This window comes from Epinephelus fuscoguttatus, linkage group LG18 (assembly GCF_011397635.1).
Source record: "Epinephelus fuscoguttatus linkage group LG18, E.fuscoguttatus.final_Chr_v1".
NCBI classification, from domain to species: domain Eukaryota; kingdom Metazoa; phylum Chordata; class Actinopteri; order Perciformes; family Serranidae; genus Epinephelus; species Epinephelus fuscoguttatus.
The window spans coordinates 5,858,159-5,881,517 of NC_064769.1; the positions used below are offsets into that span (position 1 = coordinate 5,858,159).

The 23,359-nt window shown below is 40.4% G+C and overlaps 1 protein-coding gene across 2 annotated transcripts; it reads left to right on the forward strand.

Annotated features, from left to right (window-relative positions):
• The first annotated feature begins 6,263 nt into the window (after window positions 1–6,263).
• nadk2 (NAD kinase 2, mitochondrial) lies at window positions 6,264–21,906 on the forward strand. Of its 2 annotated transcripts, none has more exons than XM_049604091.1 (12): window positions 6,264–7,103; window positions 7,793–7,881; window positions 8,007–8,095; window positions 9,847–9,928; window positions 10,159–10,242; window positions 15,198–15,337; window positions 15,554–15,647; window positions 15,802–15,945; window positions 20,653–20,708; window positions 20,816–20,869; window positions 20,959–21,082; window positions 21,186–21,906. In XM_049604091.1, the coding sequence occupies exons 1-12, from the start codon at window positions 6,849–6,851 to the stop codon at window positions 21,322–21,324; spliced, it is 1,350 nt and encodes a 449-aa protein (XP_049460048.1). In that variant the 5' UTR covers window positions 6,264–6,848; the 3' UTR covers window positions 21,325–21,906. The 2 variants fall into 2 exon arrangements, with proteins under 2 accessions (XP_049460048.1, XP_049460049.1); XM_049604092.1 differs by having other exon boundaries at window positions 15,850–15,945.
• Window positions 21,907–23,359: the final 1,453 nt, after the last annotated feature.

Consider the following 23,359-nt stretch of genomic DNA (forward strand, 5'->3'; position numbering starts at 1 on the left):
CAGGCAGTTATGGATGTACAGAGAACAGACCGGATGGTTACAGAGTACTGGATCAGCAGCTTCTGAGACAGGTTGGACTTTAGGTATTGGGAGATAGTGAATCCCAGAAACCTGAAGGTTTCCACAGTAATTGGTTGGGTTAGTGGGGCTCCACGGTAGGGGGGGTGGTCTCCTAGTCTGCAGGCCTTTTCAAACTGACACTGGGTCATTGGCTGAAATCCTGTTTTTCTGGTTGTACAGGAGTCTGTCCCCACTTCTGCAGCCACCTCCCTAGTCTGACAAAGCTGCTTGAGTTTAGGTGTAAACCAAAGTTTGTTGTTTGGTATGCAGAAAATTTCACTTGGCACACACGTGTCCTCACAAAAACTGATGTAAGATGTCACAGTGTCAGTGAGTTTCCCCAGGTCTGTAGCTTCAGTCTTAAAAACACTCCAATCAGAGCAGTCAAAGCTGGCCTTTAACTCCAGTTTTGCTTTGCTGGTCCATCTTTACCACAGATTTAGCAGATTTTAGTTTCTGCCTGTGAGTTGGGAGAAGATGAACTAGACACTGATCCGAGTCCTAAACCTGCCCTGGGAACACAGCGATACAGATCTTTTGATATGGTGCAGTGGTTTTATTCCTAGTGAAGCACTTAATTAGGGGCCGGGCAGCCTAAGCTGCCAGGACCCCATTGTTATCCTGCATGTTCTTCTTCTTCTTCTTCTTCTTCTTCTTCTTCTTCTTCCGAGGAAATCCTACTTCCCATGCGCGAAAAATCACCAAACTTTGCACAAAGGTCCAGTCCCATGCCAGATTGCCTCAGCTGCAAAAACAGGCCAATAGTCCTGATGGTGGCGCTACAGCAAGCCTCTAAAGGTTAAAATTTTGAAAATTCACAACAAATCAACCATATGTGCTACAGATTTGCAACTTTCATCAAACTGTAGCCCCAATACTGAAGACACTTTTGTACATTTAAACCTATTACAAATTATAAAGTTCATCACTCTGTTTTTTTCAAAAACTGTAAAACTTCTTAAACCTATCTCCTCCCACAATTTTTGCTCAATTGACACCAAACTTGTTACAGAGCATCTTCAGACTGTCCTACACAAATGACCCACACAGATTTTTGATTTATCGAAAATTGAGCCTACAGTGCATCAAATGACTGTAAACGTTATTGTAAACATATACTTGCAAATTCTTGCTAAATACATTTTCAATGTTCATTAAAAAAATGACAAAATTCTAGAGTCATGGTAGATGATGTTTGAAAAATATCAGAATTTTATCTCAAAAACTGAATTTTTGACAGCATTTTGAATTTTGCTCTAATGTGAACAATTGGAGTCAAAGTAAAAATGGTAATTTTAAACATCAGTTTTTCACTTATGGAGCAAATCAATCATTGTTAAAAACAAATTACCAACATCTCCATGCTGTCTACATGCAATTTGTGTATTTTCAGATTTTTGTCTTAATAAACAGCCGTTTGAAATCTGCCTTTACACACTAACAGCTGTTGTCTGGCACCCTGCTGCTTGGCTTAGTCAATTTGTGAAGCTGTCACTTGCCAGTTAGCTCAGTGAGACAGAAGACAGACCTCAGTCTCAGAAGTTGTGAGTTCAAGCCTCAGCTAAGGCAGAATGGACATTCTAATGTGAAAGTCCTATGTTCAGGCATCATGCTATGTGGATTAGAGACTACTAAGGTTAAAATAATTATGATCCAGGCAGTTTCGCGGAGAGACAAATACTCTTTATCAACACTTTTCCTTGTTATCCCTTGTCTCTTTTCCCTGTTTATTTGGCTTAGCTATCAGTCAACATGCAGAGTCTATCCAATAGCTACTTTTACATTTTAAAAAATGTTTTCATCTTTGTCACCATGGATAATGTTTAGCTTTAAGCTAGATCAGGCCAGTTTGTTCATAATTGCTAGCAGTTAATGTTATTCTTACTTTCTTGTTCTTGAGTTTTTTCTTTCCTTTGTATATTATGAGCCCGGCCCCAACCATTGCTGCGCAGCAGCTATAATATTCTGTCTGTAATTTGGAAGCTTGTGGCAAAGTTTTGCTCTCTTAATGCGCTAAGACCAATGGGACCTCTGGAACACCTCTGGTTTTTTTTGTGTTGTTTTTTTTTTTTGTTTCTTTTTCTTGTGCGTGTGTGTGTGTGCAGGGGTTGGTGTTAGTGTTGTCAACGTTTTTTGTAAAATTGTATTATTGTAATTGGCCTTACACAACCTCTATTGGATATATTTAGATATGATTTTTAAGAGAGCTATTGGTCTGCCCATGTAAATTGTATATATTCTATGATTTTCCGAAAATAAAAACTATAAATCGAAAAAATTAAAAAAGAAAACTCTCAGAGAGCTCGTAACTTGGCCTTAAAATTTTTTTTTGTTAGGAATCTTAGTTTAGGAGTGATTTAGGAAAGTTCTCTGAGCAACTCTGAGCAAGGAAGGGACAGAAACTTTTATCTTACTGAGGAGGTGTGGTGACCCTGTTGCTAGTTATGATGCATTCTTTTAACTGATGTGACTGGTTGTCATAGACACACCCTTTTGTGAGCCTACATGATGTGGACACCCAGAGGAAATGAGATGAACTGCTGACTGTGAAAGTGTTGTCACTGTTAATGTGATCACTCTGCCGATGGAAGGTTGAGACAGACTCAAGTCATCACTGCTGGACTGTTACATTTTTCCAGTTTTTCAAATATCTTAGTATTGCTATCATTTTATTTCGGGTGCTATACATTATTGTGTTGGGTGTGAAATGTGTGCATATCCCAATGAGATTGATTAAAAATATTATCCCTGCATTATCTGAGCTAACCTGAGCATTTCATTTATTCACTCTCATCTAGCGTTTGGAGAATAATTCACTGATGTCTTAGTGTTTTCACCATTTTCTCCTCTGATTAAGAAACGCTTAAGCCTCTAAAAGGTCTAAGATGCTTTGTGAATTATTTTTATCTTTACAAGGAACTAGTATTAACTTTAAGGAGAAATTCTAAGAAAACATCACAATTCTGAGAATTTTTTTAGAATTTAGTCACTAGGAGCAACTTTACATACTAGGAAACTTTGTGAATATGGCCCCAGAAGTTTTGCAGCTTCACAAAGTCATTGTACAGTATGTTGATTCACCCAACAGGCTGAGGCTTTCCCAGGAGGGTGTTCTTTCACCCAGCCCTTTTACCTTGTACACCAATGAATGCAGAAACCAGTATTAATATTATAACAGGCTTATAACAGGTTGAAATTGTCATTGTCAGTCGTTTAAAGGACAGTGAGTCTGAGCATGGTGTGAGTTTGATTTCAGGATAAAAATGTGCCAAAAACCAAAAATATGATCATAGAGTTTATATCTATATATATATACCTAACCACTGTCATTGACAATAAGCTTTGTTTCGAGCAAAGGAGGTGGTCAGGTGACAAAGAATAAATTATGTACATGTGTAATGTCACATTGTCAAATCTCATTATGGCCCTGTCGTCATGTCACATCATCATTCCATGCCGTCACATCATCAAGTCATGCTGTCATGTCATCAAGTCATACCATCATGTTAAGTTAAATATGTTACATGACTTGGCTTTCATTTGAAAAATATCATATGAACCCTTGTATGAGGATATGTTGTTTGGTTAAACACAACGTTATTTAAGATTACGCATATATATATGCACATACATTTATGTATGTATACAAAACAAAAACAAAACAAAACAAAACAACAAAACAAATTTAGACACAGGGCCCCTCTACAACACACAGTCAAACAATGACCTTTTATTGCAAAACCAGCCTTACATTGTATTTTAGAGAGAAGTCAAACAAATTTGCAAATAATCAAATTCCCAAAACCAGCTGACAAGTGGTGAACCTTGGGCTTTTAGAGCTCTGTGTTTTATTTCATAATTTCATTGTAATTGTTTTTATCTTCCTTTCAATTTTATTTTAAAATGATCTTGTAATTCATATATTTACTTTGTGTAAAGAACTGTGAAGTGCCTCTGTGCTATGAAAGAGTTGTGAGGTTAAATCTGCTACAGATTTTAACAAGGTCACAGTAGTGGGAAATGAAAAACCTCTCTGTACCTGGTTGGTAATTCCTGCTTTGGTTTTCAACTAAAATAACCACAAAAGGTCTCACATATTACACTGGGGATACAACTGCCGTTGGTCAGGATCATCTACTCCTGACCCAGTGATTCACATGTAGGATGCCTCTGTGTCATTGCATAATTGTGTCCACAGTGAGCCCTGGCTGAGTCCAGGCACCTGTGTACAAAGAACATGGGGCTTTGTGAGGTTGTTTGGATTCACGTACTCCTAGAATTATGTAAGTTACCAGTTAATCAGACGTTCTCATTATTAAAAAAAACAACACTGCTTTTACCAATATCAACCACACTTTGTAGTAGAAAAGTAGTTAAACATAGGTGCAGAATTATACTTATAACCTGTAGAAATTAAGCTTGGAAACACAAAGCCAACAAACTAAATGTTTTTACCAGTCAATTTCTACTCTAATTTACAACAGATTCAGAGGGGATTGTGGCCTGATTTAACTCTATCACACGTAATGCTACAAGCAAATTCTACACCCAAGAGAAATTACCAGACATGAATGCAGTTTCCTTGCCATTCAGCTGCCATGGCTTAATGTGTTTTATGTTGTTCTCAGGAGCCACACAGGCTTCACCTGTTTTATGAGGATACTCTGACCTCTCCTGTCTCAGATGCATTTATGGATGTATTGCTAGTGTGAAGAAATAATGGTGACAAGTCATAATAGTTGATTTATTTAAAACTATTTGAACTATCTATAAGTGAATGCAAGTTGTTGTGTACCCTCTGACCCATGTTGTGACTGCTGTATAGGACCAGTTCCTGCCTCAGTGGAGGTCTACGGCCCAACGTTTCTTGTAATATTGTGTGTCAGCTGTAGAACAGACTGGGCCCTTTCCCTCAGCTTTTAACAATCACACCCAGTGGTGTAGTGGAGGATATACGCAGGTATAAAGGATATACCCACCTCGTTTTCTGGCCGTTTACAGTATACACACCTATCAGCCAAAAAGCCATTGGAATATATAGAAGAATATACTCACGCCCTCCTTGGTAACCTATCTATCTATGTAGTAGTACACCCACCTCATCAGCTACTAACACCACTGGTTACACCTTCACTTTCACATGTACAGTTACTGAGTATCACACGAGTCACGAGTCAATATTTTAGTGCAAATCAAACACACTTCTTTAAATGGAATAAGAAAAACAGTGGTAAATGTTGATTTACCTGACACAAATTCAAACACTGTGTATTTTGGCTAAGGGCCATATCTTTCATTGAGGACACTGAGGTTATGGCCTTACTGGGAATTTCTGCGTGAGTAGCTCACATTCTACAGTTAAAAAAACAAAAACATGGTGTGATGTTTGGCTAGTAAACAAATAAATACAGACAGGATGTAGTGTTTCTCAACTAGAATTGTATTTCCAGCATTGTAAAGGGGGCTTTGATACAGTCTTTAGACCACTGCTGGATCTTCCTATAGACAACAGGCAGTTAAGCAAATTTGCACATACTGTATTCTTTTATTGTTTATTTATTAATGTTCATTTCTGGTTAGCTAACACACTACTACTACTACTACTACTACTAACAATAACAACAACAACAACAACAACAACAACAACAACAACAGCAACAATAATAATAATAATGCCTTGTCTAGGTCGCCAAATGTGCTAGGTCTGCCACTGCTTTAGACATTCATGTTGGGAAATAAAACTTACACATAATGCAACTGAACACCTAACTAAGCAAATAAAGTATGAGAAATTATGTCAATTAAAACTCGTGACTTCAGTACTTCTAAAAACCTGGTTCCAGCCACGTTTGGGCCAATATTTGGGGGTCATTTTTATAATGTTTGTTTGTATGCTGTCTAGTTGAAGACTCCCTTGAAAAAGAGATTACGAATCTCAGTGAGACTATTCCTGATAAAATAAAGGTAATAAAAATGAAAAACAAATATATATATATATATATATATATATATATATATATATATATATATATATATATATATTTCACTCAATATTGGAATTAACGGAATTTTCTGGTAATATTTTTCTTTACTTTGTCCAGTCTTTAATGCGTCTGTGAATGCATCACGAGCTGCAGGTCAACAGTCAAAACAAAACGTCACGGCTCCGTAGCCAATCAGAAGAAACTCTACGTAACGTATGTGCAGCGAGGGTTCGTACCAGGTTGCGTGGTGCGTGCGCTGTGACCAGTCTTCTCTTGTGTTGTCGTTTATTCTTCACCTGCCCATGTGTTTCACCTCGTGTTTAAACCTTTTGGCCCAGAGGACTGCGACACAGCTTCAGTGCGGTGTGCGGTTGGAGTAACGTTAAACCCAGTCGGGACTGTGGTATGCAGGACCACTTGCTCACGTCCTGTGAGCAAACTGCTAGCTACATTTAGCTTTGTAAGCTCAGCTGGTAACGCTATCTTTTAACCTTACCTAATACGGCTATCAGGGTAACTACCGTTAGTTTAAAACGAGTTAGCTGTTGTTCTTGCGGTTTTGTTATTGCCCGGGGAAACATTTGACTTTGAAAGTAATATCTTAAAGTTAAAAACAGGTCACCTAATAGCTAGGGAAGAGCTTGTTGGACCTGGTGACCGTCCTTGGTAGCTGGGTGTGTGTCTAACTTCTGTGAATGGACAAAGACTCCATGTGGCCAGAGCACTGACATATGACCCAGTATGACAGCTACGTAACAGCACAGCCCCCATTCAGCACTTCTCATCGGACATGTAATTGGGCTTATGGTTTTGTGTTCGCTTACAAGAATGACTTGTCGTTCAGTGGTGAACTTGGTTTGTCTTGGGAATCGAGCTGTCAGGCTGCTGTATGGAAACTCACTTCGTCTCCTCCACACGTCAGTATGCAACACCTCGTCGCAGCCGAAAACTGGATTCAAACCGGAAAAAGTCGCAGTGGTTACAAAGACTACACGATATGAGTTTGAACAGCAGCGGTATCGCTATGCAGGACTCTCTGAAGAGGACTTAAAACAGCTGGTAAGAGTGGCTTTCACTTTCAGCCAGGCTTGTGACTTCCCACGAGAAACAAACATGTAACTAGAGCTGCAATGGTATGAGATTTTCACGGTACCACAATAGCCTCAGGAAATATCGCGGTATCACGTTGTCACTATCAGTAACCATGACCCTTACATGAATGAAAACAAAGGGAGTTTTGTTGAAGAAACGTTTTATGAAACTTGAAACCATTTTTTAATGGAATGATGTGTGATAAATCTCCTCTTTGAAAATAGCTAAAATAAAGGTGAGATTCATTGTGCAACTGTGTTTTTTTTTCAATACCATAATACCATAGATATGTAAATGTAAATAGTATGATAACTTTCAAATAGGGATGCACGATATTGGATTTTTTGCCAATATCTGATATGCCGATATGCAACAACTCATTTGACTGATAACCGATACTGATATATCCACTTTTTTCCCCCCACCTAATTTTAGTGATCATCCAGTCTCTACTGTAGTGGAAGTAACATCATATTTTGCATGCATACTTTTATCATGATGGCCCATCAGCAGATGGAGACATTAAATAAAATACTTTTCAATGTATGATATTTATTCATTGTGCAAAAAAACCAAAAACTATGTTGGTCTATTCTGATAGTTACCGTTGCAACTCTACACTTAACATCTGATGATTTTTTTTGTCTGTTTTGCAGCTTGCTATGAAGGGCTCCAGTTACAGCGGCCTGCTGGAAAGACACAACATCCACACTAACAATGTAGAACACATTGTGAAGAGCCTGCGGTAAGATGTGGCCTATCACAAGTAGATTATCCATCACATTTCCAGGAAGCAGATAAGGAAGATTTCCTTATTTTGCAGCTGGGATGCTAGTCATAAAAGACTGATTTATGATAATGTGTTTGCAGGAGAGAAGGTGTTGAAGTACGAGTTGTGAAGAGAGGAGAATATGATGAAGAAGTAGTTCGATGGGCAGATGCAGTTATCTCTGCAGGAGGTAGGAGTTTTGTTATCTGGTCATTTGGGTTTTGCAGTTTTTTTGTACTTAAGCCTCCTCAGCCTGAGACATTGACTCATTACAAATACAGCATAAAGCAGGGGTGTTAAACTTCTTATAGTCTGTAGGAGCTACTACCTGCAGCTACTGAGATATTTTATCTGGCCTGACTTGGCTGACGCGCTTGCTTTGGTTGATGCCACAGCTTCCCTTTGTTGTGTTGCATTCAAAAACTGATCTACAGACTCCAGTTGCTGAACAATCATCATATTTACTTATACCAGCATGCATAAGGTTAAATAAATGCCAGTGTCTTCATTTTCATCCAAAATCCAAACATACAACTTTCAGCTTGTTGAACAATCTTCAGCACCACAGTTGTCAAAAACCATTTGCCCTTCCAGGGTCAGACACCTGACCGCACCAGTGTCCTTCCTACCTTTAGTCACTAAGCCCAAAATACCAGTACAGTGCCACCCAGTGCACACAAATGGTAAATACAATTAATGTACAGCCCAATTTGATCTTAGTTAGCTGGACCTGGACCTCATTGCAGAGTAACCTATAAATACCAGCAGCCCCAAATGCTTCCCTTTCTTTTTATGTAAAGAAGTACATTCTGGTAAGGTACATCCTTTTACAAAACAGATGATAAACAGCCTGAGATATCTTAAGAAAAATGAGTGCAGTTTCAACAGTATGCCTGTTTTACCACATTCAGTGAGTCTACTACTCCCATATGCATACATTTCCACTCCTGTGTAGTAATGCTGGCATCACAATGCCAAAGTAAAGAGAAAGCTATTGAGGAAGCAGGTTAAGTTATCCCCAGGGCAGTGCCTTGGCAATGTTGTTTTAAGATATAAGCCTTATACAGCTGCTGATTGACAATATTTTGTACAATGTTCAAAATCTTTAGATGTGCCCACAATAAGTATTCATTGTTATTTCAGAGAACTGTATTCTGGTCATGGTGAAAAGCCTCTGAAGCAGCATATTACATGAAGTAGGCCATTCACTGTTCAGCCCTTTTTACACAGATCGTTCTATAAAGCCGCTACAAAAGCCCTTCTTTAGGTTGCCTTTGCATTTTTACACAGAACGTGACATGTCTCACCACAGCATTGGCCTCTACTATGATACATGTTGGCAGCGCTTAATAAACAATAACAATTGCAAAACATGACATTAATAATTATCACTGTCCCTGTTATATGGCAGCTGATCTTGTCTTCTGCTTGGAGGGTATGGAGCTCCCAGACCACATTGTTTTTCCAATTTACGGACATTTACAGCACTGTTCTTTTTCTTTGAGTCAGCCACTAACTGCTAACAGCTAAATTTCCTGTGGTGAATTGCATACATATGTCAAATTGTCACACCTATCTTGCCCATGATCCCATCCTGCTGGATGTCACGTTAATGCAGACACCGTTTATGTGTTGTTAGAACCTCCTCTGGGCTTTATAAAAAGGTAGCGACCAGTTTCCAGACTGTAAGCAGTTGGCATCCAAGAAAGACAGTGGCAAAACCTCCCACAGGTATAGCAATGCAAAATGGCAAACGAGAGTGAATCTGGGGTTTTACCTTTACTTTCACTGACGAGTGTGTTTACAAACAGTAACTGACAATCCTGCAGAGTATACCTTTAACTTTTTCAGTTCAGGGGACAAAAAGTCATATGAACAAAGGCCTCAGACAACAGATGCAAGTACACAATACAACTTCTCTAACTGCAGTTTTTTTGTTAGGTGATGGGACAATGTTACTTGTTGCCAGCAAGGTTTTAAGCAAGGACAAACCAGTTGTTGGAGTGAACACAGACCCTGAGAGGTAAAACACTGAACAGCACTTTTTGGGAAGGCATTGTTAAATGTGTAAAGAACGATCACACATGATTTTGTGGCTCTTTGGAAGAAGTAGTGGAGAAAACGTCTTTGAAAATGTGTCCATACACACTTGAGAGTAAGCCGAACATGCTGTGTCATTATTCTGCATTGTTTCTATGTAACACTCCTCTTACATTCAGCTGAGTTCATTACATTTGTCTCTTTCAACTATAGGTCAGAGGGTCATCTGTGCCTGCCTGTGCGGTACACTCGTGCCTTCCCAGAGGCACTGGAGAAACTCTTTCGTGGTGAGTTCAGGTGCGTATTTACCCACAAATAATCCCACAAATAGTCCTTGTGCTGTTTCACTGTGACTTTCTTCTGGTCAACATGCTGCCCTGTCCTCCTGTGTGTGTGCTGTCACTTAAAGGTGATAGATATAGGATTCATACTTCCCGGTCAGTAGGTGTCGCACTCACACTCGTCCACTCTCGCTCCAATCTTCAGTTCTACAGGTTGCCAGGTTCGTAAACAACAGACATTGAAGACAGCAATGTCAAGTGAAGAGTCAAGTGTGGTATAGTAATTAAAAAATAATAATAATAAATCATGAATCCTCTCTTGTGCACCCTGTAACACACTGTAACACTCTCCGTAAAGCAATTTTAGCTCTACTCATCACTAATGCTAACGTAATTAGTCAGTTAGGATCCTTTGTCATGGTGGACACACGGATTCCCTGATTCAACAACGTCCTGTATACACACAAAAACACAAAAGTGTTCTTGATATTAAAATGGCAAGTATATTCCTCTGTTATAATTTCCCACCAATAACAATAATAATAATAATAATAATAACATGATAGTTCGGCTTTACTAGATGTTAGATATATTCCAGCAGTAGATATGTTTTTACAACCCTGCTGAGTTAGTTAGCAAACATTAGCTCACCTGTCCAGAAGGAAAGCTGCAACCTCTGTGTGGCTTTTTAGCCCTTTTTCTGCCTTCAGCTGACACCAACGATCAAAAGCTGAACTGATGTTGATTCTGGTTTTGCTTCTCCATTGGTCGGCTAGAATTTGCGATGGATAGTGCTGGGACGACGCCATACCTCTGCAGCTTTCACAATCTGGCAATCCAGATGTAAGAGCCAAAATATATATTTTGCTTATGTTTATTGTTTATTTGTATGTATGCACAGGTATGTCACATCTGGTGGTTGACACATGGGTGTGGTTTAAGTTATTTAACCGGGCATTTAAATGCCTGGTGGGAATGGAGACAATAGGGTTGAGTGAGCTCTGGTATTTTCTGTTGACGGTCACATCAGATCGCTGCATTGTAAGTCTTTCTTTCGTTTGCTAAATAAAACTTATAAAACTGTCAAGTGGACTGATTCAATGAAGGAACAAGTCACAGATGCGAGCTCACTTAAGCCTCTCAGCGGCCTTTTTATTGATAGCAGTCGCTACACCTCAGTTGGTAAACAACTTGGGACTGTTGTTCCTTCATGAGTATAGAGTTCCAGACAAATTTAAGCCTGTGTTGTCTGAAGAAAGTCACAAGGTGTCTAATACCCCTCTGCTGTGTCCTCAGACTAAGTGGGATATTTTAAATCCAGTTAGTGTGTCTGTAGAAATGACCTAACTGCTACTAGAGGTCACTCTATCTGAGATTCTCTAAACCTGCTGCTCAGGGTTATTTAATAGAAGTGTAATAGAAGTTCAGTAGAACACCCAAGAAGAAAGAATTGATTTGGGTTTGTTTTATTTAAGTCAAAATATCCATTTACATTGATATCTGGATACATCTGTGATGTCTAGGTTACATACAGTGTTGGGAAAGCTAGCATAGCTTTGCAAGCTACCAATTACTTCACACTTGAGGAAGTTGAACGACAGTATAGCTACCCTCGAGAGAAATGTAGTTTGGTTAACTTGAGCTACTTAGAAAAATTAGTTCAAACTACTTTGTAAAAAAAAATGTCAATGTACATGTGATACAGAATTAAAACAAAATGTAATTTTAAAAAGTCACATGCCGTGATAAAACACCACTTAATTTAGTTCAACGCAAAATGTGCCCACTTGTTTACAGGTCATACATAAATTCCAAGAAATAATATGCCCCACTTTGCATGTGAAAGTGCAGTAATGCCAGCTTTGGTTTTATGTGTGGTTTTGTCAAACATCTGTGTTTCAGAAACTCAAGGTAGTCAAGGTAGGGGTTTTGCACCAAGCAGGATTACTCCGTTAGCCAGGTCACTTCAGAAACAGCAAACAAATTTTCTGAACAAAATCATCAATATCTCTGACCATATGTGGTCATAGAAGATTCAGTATAGTAGAGAAGCAAGGGTAAAATAAAAGGAAAAAAATCATTCTTTTCCGTATATGGCCCCAAATTGTTTGGAGTTTCAGTAGACTCACAAGTCAGTCTTTAGAAGCTTTGCTTAACTAAAGACTGATGTCTTTCTCCCTGATTTTGTGTTTAGATGGGCGGGTACAATTTCAGAGTCTAGTAAATCTGCAGGGCGGTCCTTCGGTGGCTCGCTGAACTGTTGTGCTTGTAAACATAGTCCCACTAGAAACACGCGTAACGGTACAAAATGGCTCAGGCGTGCTCGCAGAAAACGCCGTCAAAGTTAGATGTTTGTCGCGTTTGCGGCGACACATTCTCGCCAACTAAAAGAAACAAACATAATCTTTTACAAGGCCATGACTCATCCGTCCAGCCGGACTATAGAGGAAATCGCCTTGTTGTTTACAAATACTTCCGGGTAGAAAACCAGAAGAGCTTTATATACATGTATATATCACATTTGTCACATCACTGTATCACCATTTAGACTAATCTGATGTTTGTAAAGTCTATAAACACAATGATTGAACAAACATTACTATTTCTTAGCCGTTAGTGGTGACTGTAATAGGTAATAACTCATTAAACGGTCCGTGAAAAAATTATTTTTTCCAGCGGATATCTTAGTTACAACATGATTGAGCTAGCAAAGCAGTTTTGTGTTGCTATGTGTGGTATTTATTCAGTTTTGGGAAATCACGATGTCTAGAAAGTATCAGTGGCTGCAGCTGACAGGGACAGAGAGCAGCAGCAAAGCTAACATCAGGACGTCATCTGTTAAAAGCCTCCCGTTGTCGGATACGACATGAAACTACTCCAGTTAGCTCAATCATGTTGTAACTAAGACATCCGCTGGAAAAAATATTTTCTTCACGGATGAGCACACGTTTGATTAAACGGAGTTAAATCTCTCGGCATCCATTTTCAAGCTCTCTGTGTGTTTGTTTCCTTGCGGACAAGAAAAGGGGGAGCGCACATTTCCGAGAAGGCGTGTCCTTTTCAAAAATGCAAGAGTTGTTGTTGCCGGCCGTTTTCGCTGGTGTGTTAAACACACTTTAGAAAGGAGTGTCCCCAGACTATCAGAAGGCGGAGATCTCTGATTGTCTGGTGGCGAGACTAGAGTTTCAGTAGTAAATAACACAAAACATTAGGGATGTAACGATACCAGAAACTCACGATACGATATTATCACGATAAAGAGTCTACAATACGATATATATCACAATATTTATACAAGGGGGAAAAAAAGAGAAAATTTATTGTTAAAAATAGATATTTTATTAAAAAATAGTGCATGTACATTGTACATTGGAAGCTGATAATAAACAAATCAACACACAGTTGAACGTGTGCTTTCATTTCCCCCTATTACTGATAGGCAGGCAGATATTGAAGTGCCATAACAAAGTCATGTCAATTAAAACTATAGTGACAGAATATGAAAATGGAAACATTCAGTATTTTTTAACCTACTCTGAACAAAAGTAGTGTGGTACTATTACTAGAAAGTCATCTGAATGACATCAAATTATGAGGATAGAGTAGTCTTAATATTCATCAAATATACAGAAATTAGAACAATCAGACCCTGCAACAACAACAAAATTAACAAATTAGAAATAATGTAAACTCAATAACACACAATCCCTCACTCACAGATACAGAGAGAGACAGAGAGAGAGAGGTGGGTAAAGATGTGTGTAAAAGAAAACCAAAATAAATAAAACCCAGCCATTTCCCTAGAAGTCATAGAAAAACTCAAAAACACACATTCACTCAGTTTGTTCACGCCAGGTTGACAATCTTGACATCAAGGAGACCCTAACACTTTCTCAGAACAGGAGATGAGGAGAGGAAAGCTCTGGTCCTGCGCTTTCATGTGATATGCGTGGCATTTCTGTGCGACCCTGCATTTGCGAGTAATCCATCCAAAAGTAATGTGTGTGCAAAGCTGTATGAAAGCTTTGTTATTCATTATTTTAGTGTAACTTCATCATTTTTTTTCGCTGTGAAAACATTGGACTACCGACAAGTGCTTGGTCTTGTCAGAAAGCCATGATTCCGCTGTTTCACGTGATATGCGTGGCTTCTCACTATGACGCACGGTCCCAGAGAAAATCCACAGAGAAGAACAATCAGCTCTCACCTGTGCCTGCAGTTGCACGCAAAGGATTATGGGGAATGTAGTCGCACAGTCATATTACCGGCTCTGTAGGAGAACGCAGCTATATAACTACCGTGGCATTCCCACGACGGTATCGAGAATTTATTTTATCGCGACACCTACAAAACATGGCAAAAAAGTGATTTAACTACTTGAACCACTATGCAGATATGAATGTAGTTGAACTACCAGCAAAATGTAGTTAAACTACTAGTTCGATTACATGTAATTTTCTGCTCCCCAACACTGGTTACATATACTGCCAATACTGATTTAGCAGGACAGTGTTGGGACAAATTTATAATGCGAATGTTTCTAAAAATTAATATGTTTCACTATGTATGCAGTTCTGAAGACAACCCTCACATAGGTGTGGATCAAACATGATGTGTCAGCCTCAAACATCTTTAGAGATAGTGTAATGTATGATATGATTTACTGATGCCAGAAGTGTAAAAGATGACCACCTGGTTAAGTTTCAGCCTGGGGCGTCGGTAGCATAGTGGATAGTGCCGGCGCCCCATGTACAGAGGCAATGGCTCGCTGCAGCAGTCGCAGGTTCGACTCCGGCTTGCAACCATGCGCTGTGTGTCGTCTCACCCCCACCCCCACCCCCCGCCGGCTCTCTCTCATCCCATTTCACTCTGTTCTGTTCATTACGCAAAGGCAAAGGCCCGAAAAAAACAACTTTAAAAAAAAAGGTTTCAGCCTAATGGTGCTCTGTCCCTCTCCTGTGCTGCGTTCAGGTGGCTGTGGCGTCAGAGGATCCGTGTACACCTAGAGGGCACAGGAATCAATCCCACCCCCGTGGACCTGCACGAACAGCAGCTGAGCCTGGAGCAGCACAACCAAGCCCACCGCATCACCACCATGGATGGCCAGCAGAGTACGACTCCAGCACCCATCATGTGTCTTTGTCTGTTGTCTCTGTGTCCTTTGGCCTGCTCTCCTGTGTGACCCTCTGATTTTGCACAAGATGACACTGACTTAGAGTGACTTAGATAGATATTGACCTCCAGTTTGGAACTTGATCAATATGTTTCTGTCAGTTGAAGTCTTTGTTCTCTCACTGTTCTTCTGCTAATTCTGTGATATTTCTCAGGGACAGGAATACTACCTGAGAGCTACTCCAAGCCTAGCCTCCTCCCTATCAGAAGCCTGAATGAGATCTTCATTGGAGAATCTCTGTCCTCCAGGTACCTCTGTCAGCCAAACCGATGCACTTTAACTCCGTCTAAATATGGTGTACCTGTGTTTGTGTGTATTTTGTAACCCTCATTAATCCCCAGCCCTTTCACAACGACCCTGCTCGTCTCTACCACTCATCAGAGGAATTTCTGTCCACCACAGGATGAAGTTAAACTCCTTCAAACCCCATGTTAACCTCTTGCTCCATAGGGCTTCCTACTATGAGATCTCTGTGGATGACGGCCCGTGGGAAAAGCAGAAGAGTTCAGGACTCAGCATTTGTACAGGAACAGGATCCAAAGCCTGGTAAATATACTCTACTTTCAGCTAAACATTGAATGTTTTACTAGTGCCTAATCCACATCCACTTTGTATTTAAGAGTTGAAGTTGGGACATGGCTCATATGGCTAACATTAGTACCTAAGAGAGAGTGTTTTAGTTAATCTGACAGCAATTGGAACAAGAATTCAAAGACTTAAAATGCGAATCACCATGACATTGCACAGCAATCACTTCCGGGTAGACAACTGGCAACTGATTGCAATTGTGGAGATATGTAAAATCTGCAAACTTGTTTATTTGTTGTCATTTTCAGCTGGTACTGTAATGTTTAAACATGGTGGTTTGACTCATCAAAGCATCTTCTAGCATTTTTGATAAACCAAATCTACCAGCACAGAAGCCAAACGATGTACTGCTGTGGACGGGGCCACAGCAAAACGTATAGAGTGCATTAGGGAAGACATTTTTTTGTAGGCTGAAGCAGAAGTTAGCTTTGCTTTGTTCCCTTGTCAAAAATTGAATGGGATTTTCCTGTTGGATTTTGGATAATGGCAGAAAATAAGCTCTGTGGCAAACAAATGTTTATGATACTTGCATGTTTTGTTCAGAAAGATATTATTCACAAATGAACACCACTTTTATGATTATCGAAGCTTAAATGCAATTGCCAGAAGTAAAAAGCCAGCGTTATAAATGAACTACACTGCGGTTGCATGACTTAACGTCATCACCACGATGAGGCTGTATAGTCGTGTTCAGGGTGATGACGTTCTGCAGTCACATTTAGCCACCTGTTAGCAATCACCTTTTTAAAGACAAATAAAGGCTTCAAAATTCACAGTGGGATATTTAATGACGTATTTAATGATGCAGAACAAACATTAAAGTCTCTTCAGCTTGTGTTAACCACAGACCTTATTTCAGGCATCTAACAAAAAACCCCATTCAAAAAACCTGTTGACTTCAAGATGAGGGAACTGGGAGTGCAAAAATGCTAACTCATTTACAGGTTTTAGGACTCATTCCTGCACCACTCTATTGAAGCCCAGTTCAGACCAAATATTCGCGATGTTTAAAAACGTTGTAATGAAAAGTTGCAGCAGTGTGAACCGGCCGGTCTGAGTTTGACTCAAGCCGACTGATGGTGTCACCTGCAACTCAGCTAGTTTTAGAGCGTAAAGCACTCGTCTTGTCTTTGGTCTGAACTGGGCTTTAGCCACCTTTTTAAAAAAAAAAAAAAAAAAAATCTGTATAAGTGTACGCTATATTTAAATACTGGCTTGGCCTAACTTTAAACACTAACCAATCTAGCCTGTGGTAGACCAGCAACTCCAGTTTTCTGTAAAGTAAAATAACTATTTCTGTCACTGGAGTCTGGGGGCTTTGATACAACGGCTTCAGTTTCCCCCTTCTGAACAGACTGTTTGTCTGTAACATACATAGCATACACTTAAACTGATAGTAATTTCTTTAGGTGGGTCTTTTTTTAGGTGGCAAAAAACTAATCAATTAGGGCGGCTCAGCGCTGTCAGATTTTATGTACATGATGTAAGGGATTTCTAGTCAGAAGTATTTGTCAATAAACATTGTGATTTGGTTTATAAAGGACCGAAAACCCCTACCAACGGGCCATAGAGGCCCCCATGCTCTGATTCAGCTGTAAAAGCAATCAGTAAACACAAGGCTGATAACTGACAGTACAACGTGAAAGCCAAGCAAAGCCAGTTTCTAGTCACCAGCACAGTCACACATGTTGGGCCGTTAGTTCATGGCTGAAGGTGTATTAGCATTGCAGCAGAAAAACACAGGTGTTGGTGAGCACAGTATTTACCACGATAGAACTCCCGATGGACAACTTAGCTGCAAGGCCAGTGTTTCTAGCAGTAGATTGTTAAGTTTCAGAGAATCAAACTGTGTTTTTTGTAACAAATCTGGTAACTGCATTTACATGCTAATATTTCCCCAATTCAACATCTTTTATTTTCCTGTTTCTGAGTGAGGCCAATTTGTTTTTGTACAGTTCTGAATATTCAGACAGATGTCATTATTTTTATATTCACCTTTCAGTTTAAACAGTGAGCACAAAATTTTGCTGCGCCCACAAAGCTCTGTGCAGATTCTGGTCAAAGTTGAACAAGTTTGAACTACATTACACAAAGGCTGTTTCCCTGTGATAATGTCAGTATGCCTTTAGCGCAGCACAGTACATTTAAAGTGGGCCTGTGGGAAAACGGCATTATCAGTCCTCCCTCTAACAATATAAGGGACTTAAGTGAGATTAAAGAAAAAGTAATTTTCCTCAAATTGCAAATCTACACATGAAATACAACGGAAATCATAGAGATTTTGGGAAATATGCTTAATCACTTTCATACTGAGAGTTAGATGAGATGATTTTTGTCACTCCATGTTACTGTACGGTTGTAAAACTGTAAATTAAGATTAAAGTTTGGAGTTTATCTTAAGCTTTCTACACTAGCATGTAGTTTTGTGGGTTGATAAAATGTCAGTGATGTGTTCGGTAAAGATGTAAGAACACATGATTTATGTTTTTTAATTGTTGGATCGCTGAACTTTAGAACATGCACAGTGTCATTAATAATATTAGCTTGAGTGTCTCCAGCTGAAATCATTGCTCCAAAATATTGTTATTAAATTGCCAATTGTCCATTCAGTGGCACACCAGCATATTGAATTACAAAATCCTGCAGTAAACTGAGTTTCTGCATTTTTAAATCATCACCAACATGTATCAGTGTCGAGTCACCACAGTACATATATATATATATATTATATAGCAGCAAACCACCATTTGCTATGTTACGATATAGTAGAGTAATAGCGCCCAGAGCAGACAATGAAGTCACGCTACCTCTGTGTGTCTTGCAATCTGAGCTTCTCTGTGGTTTGTTGTGGTAAGCTGGTCCAGCCATGGGTGAATGTAAGTGTATGTGTGTATCCTACTGGCTAGCTCATCACCGCTGCTTCACACTGAGCTTATATGGCAGTTACTGCTGATATCAGGACAGCATCATGGAAACAGAGTGTCCACCCACAGGTTCTGGTTCTGGTAAACACTGTTAGCGCTAGCTGTTTTTAAACAGAGATTATGCTGTAGAGCTGCTACAAAGTCCCTTCTTTATGCAGCATTTGCATGTTTACAAAAAAAACCCAAACAACAGCTGCATCATGTTGCTCTAGTATGCGATTTTAGACAGCATGTTGCTGGCTTTTCTGTTAATACAGATGTTGTTTCAGCACTGTTACTACTTCCGATGCTGCCTTAAAGGCGAGAGAACTCTGTCCCTCCATTCCGTGATTGGACCTTTTGTACAGAATGGCGAGGTGGAATAATGGAGTGAAATTCCCGCCTTGAAGAGGCAGCGTAAAAGGGGCCTCTGTCAGCACTGTTGCCATTGTTAAAAGGATGGTGCACCCAAAAATGAAAATTCAGCCATTATCTACTCACCCATATGCCGATGGAGGCCCTGGTGAAGTTTTAGAGTCCTCACATCCCTTGCGGAGATCGGCGCGGAGAGCGGCCAGCACACCTAATGGCTGACAGCGCCCCAGACTAATGTCCAAGAACACAAAATTGAATCCACAAAGTATCTCCATACTGCTCATCCGTAGTGATCCAAGTATGCTGCAGCCCCGACATAAAAAGTTGTTTCGAAAAACGTCATGTGAACTCTGTTTTTAGCCTCACTGTAGCCTGTAGCTCTGACTGCTTCTCTGTGCTCTGCGCTCACGTGTGCGCGCTCAGGGTGATCGATGATGCACGGTCTCTGAAGAGCAGCAGTCTCGTCAGTACTGATGTCCAGATTCTCAAGTGCAGGCATCGCCAATTCCCAGTCTGAGCAGCAAAGACTTTCCTCATCCGTTGGCATTGCTTTGCATTTGAAACAACTACACCACCAGGTTTCCAGTGCTCGACTCCGGTATTCTGCGGCTGGCTGAGGGTTAGTCTCATGAGCTGCAGCAGCTGCTTTGTCCAGTAGCCTGAGTTCTGCATCCATATACTCGGGCTCAAACAAATACGGCTCAACCAAGAAATGCTGTTCCTCCTCAATTTCAAAGTCTTCAGACATGTTAGGCTGTCCTTTGCTAAAAGACTGTAGTGCAAATTATCTTTTAGCTACTGTGGTTACTGTTGTCTCCCCGTGCGGTGCACGTGTCACGTGATGTAAACACGGGTAAGCAAAGCTCATGCTTTCGCTGGTTGCGCGCACGCGTGAGCACGGAGCACAGAGAAACAGTCAGAGCTACAGGCTACAGTGAGGTTAAAAACAGAGTTCATATTACGTTTTTCAAAGCAACTTTTTATGTCGTGGCTGCAGCATACTTGGATCACTATGGATGAGCAGTATGGAGATACTTTGTGGATTCAATTTTGTGTTCTTGAACGTTAGTCTGGGGCACCGTCTGCCATTAGGTGTGCTGGCCGCTCCCCCTGCCGATCTCCGTAAGGGATGTGAGGACTCTAAAACTTCACCAGGGCCTCCATCGGCATATGGATGAGTAGATAATGGCTGAATTTTCATTTTTGGGTGCACTAACCCTTTAAGCATTGTTTATGGAGTTAGCATCGTTTGCTGCTAGCTGCTGGCTCAGCCGCCTCCATGTTGCTATCTGTGACCACACCACTCGAATGCTCTGAATTTTGCATAGAGTCCCTTTAATCCACTTGTCTACTCCTTTGCTGTGTTTTTCTCTCCTGGTGTCCACAGGTCATATAACATCAACAAACTTGCTGAACAAGCTGTGGGGGAGGTTCTAAAAATTGGTATGTGCATATACAAATTTGAAGCCTAAAAAAACAGGTTGGTCTCCAAATATGGAATATGATTTCACTGAAAAACACCATGGCTTTTTTTTTTTTTTTTTTTTTAGGATATTCTCAAACAGGTCTTGATATCCCACTTAGCCATGACTTCATAGAAAAGGGTGAGTTTATAATTGTCCTTTTTTGATTTTTAACCAGTACATTTGAAGACATTTTGTTTTATGTGACAATGGTATCTCTGTGCATTCAGTTACTGATGAATACAACAAGTCTCTGGTGTTCAGTCCAGATGACCGACGGTTGTTCTACAGCATCAGGGAGCCCATTGTCAACCGAGTCTTCTCCAGCAGTCGGCAAAGAGGCTTCGCCAGCAAGTCAGTGCATGTTCCTCACTCTCAAAACAAAAGCCAAATAAGAATTCACACTGTACAGAAGCTGTAAAGCTGTCTGAATGTAATGATGTGTCTGCTGCTTCAGGGTGTCTGTCCGCTCACGGTGTTGGGATGCCTGCATGGTGGTCGATGGTGGAACTTCATTCGAGTTCAATGACGGGGCCATCGCTACAGTCAGCATGAGTGAGGAGGACCAGCTGCGGACGGTTGTTCTTGATAACTGAGAGGAGTCCAGCGTACATGACACATGGCTGGTTTCTCTTAAGCCAACTGTTCAAAGGGATGTGGTCAAAGGGAAGTACCACGTTTTAGCTTTAGCCTCCACAAGTGTTGAATATTTTTATACCTGGAAGAAAGGTATCATTGTTACAATTGTTTTATGAAATGTGTGCATTTTTACAGATTAATTATTTCCAAATCAGATTTTTTTTTCTTTTATTGTCCATCCCAGTATCCCCAGTTCAAAACAGGTTATAAACCTCTGGGTTACAATGGCAATAATCTGTTTTGTAGATCCTGTGTCAGGCAACATTTAAAGCACATTACTATTGGCTGTCTGTCACTGCATCAAACCAACAGAGTCATTAAGCAGAGGAAGAGATGGAAGGTCAAGTAGATTGATTGATTGATTGATTGATTGATTATTAGGTAGAACACAATGTGATTCTGTTCATAGAAAACAGTTGTGTAAATTTGTACCTGTTTCAGATTTGATTTTTTTTTGTGCTTTCACCCTTATGGAGCCATCAATGAATGACTTTTGAAGGATAAGAATGAAGTTGATGCATATTCTTTTATTGTCAGCAAATTCCAATCAGCTGTCTCTACTTTCTGACTACCTGTCTGTGTCACTCAACCCAAATTCAGTGGTTTCTACTGAAGACATGTATTTTTGAAAACGGAGGGGCTCTACCCGACTTAGGAGCCGTACACATGCCATGTCTTAAACCACCTGGAAAACAGGAGGTTGGGCACTGGGAGCTTCTCCTGTGCCTTTTCAATGCCAGATTTCAAGAGTGCAGTGGCAGGTTGCATCTGAGGTTGCCATGCAACCTTAACATCACAGCCTATTTACCTGAAATCCTGAGTGCAGAGCTGATCTTCTTCCAGGCACTATTTGTGTGAAGGCCTACTGTCTGTGGGACAGATGTAAAGTTCTGACAGCCCTGCACTAAAATGATAATCATCTTCTCCATATGTATCACAGACTGATATTTCTGGAAGAAGGGAAAGATATTGATTGGCTGTGATTGGTTGGTCCTCATCAGGTGATGTGGTGCGTGCTGCTGCGTTCCAAAAGTTCAACTCAGTTTATCTCAGGTCGCATCCGTCACGGCAAGAAAAATAGGTACTCAGCTGCGTGTGCCTGCAGCTCTGGCGTTTGAACACACCTGCCACACGTCTACATTGAAAACAAGGAATTTGAGGCTGTAAGAAATGCGGCATGTTTATGGCTCCTCTAAGAATTGTTTTAGTCGAATAGGATGTGGCTGTTCGATACGAATATTTGACTATTCGTTCCTTTTGTTATCATATAGAGTTTAAACGGGGTTGGGGAAGGATGTCCAGGGTGACGGCAACGTTCATGTAATATAGTAAACACAGATTTCACTAAAGCCTAGATACCAAATGGCAAAATGGCACCTATTCATTCCAATGGAGCTGCTCGCCTGGTGCATACACCAAAAAGAGGTTTTAGTTTCCGGGTTTACTTCCATGGTATGCAGCCTACTGAAAATGCGCATTACTGTTTCTCCTGCTGGCCCCACCCCCGAGTTCCTGCTCTGCTCGTAGACTTTTGCCGGCTTGAGGAAAGTTTTACAGATATATAACCTCCCTGAAGTCAGAACAGGAGAGTCATAACTGACCATTTATAATGTTGGCCTATGTGGAAAATGCTTTTTGGGTTGCAGGGGATTTTTCGCTGCAATACCATGAGTGGCCACTGGGATAAATTATCAGCAAGACTGAAGAACGGTCCTGGGGACCTGAGTAAACAAACCAAGTTTGCCCTCCGAGCCAATCCATGCTAATTATGCTGACACACGGACTGATTTGGAGTGTGCAGCAACATTTTTTTGGCATCACTAGATATCAAACAAAAGTCAGAGATGATCGTATTAAGGTGCTTTAAACTATAAATTCACCACTTAGAAACAGAAGGCGGAAGATAACTTAACATCTGAGCCTGACTGGGCAAAGCCCCTCACTTCTGACAGCTGCCTCCTTCCTCTCAGCCTCACCCTGGGTCTGGGTCTG

Coding starts and splice junctions, on each gene's coding strand:
- nadk2 (XM_049604091.1), top strand. CDS start 6,849: ATGGTTTTGTGTTCGCTTACAAGAATGACTTGTCGTTCAGTGGTGAAC. Junction 7,882..8,006: donor CACATTGTGAAGAGCCTGCG/GTAAGATGTGGC, acceptor ATGTGTTTGCAG/GAGAGAAGGTGTTGAAGTAC. Junction 9,929..10,158: donor GTGAACACAGACCCTGAGAG/GTAAAACACTGA, acceptor TTTCAACTATAG/GTCAGAGGGTCATCTGTGCC.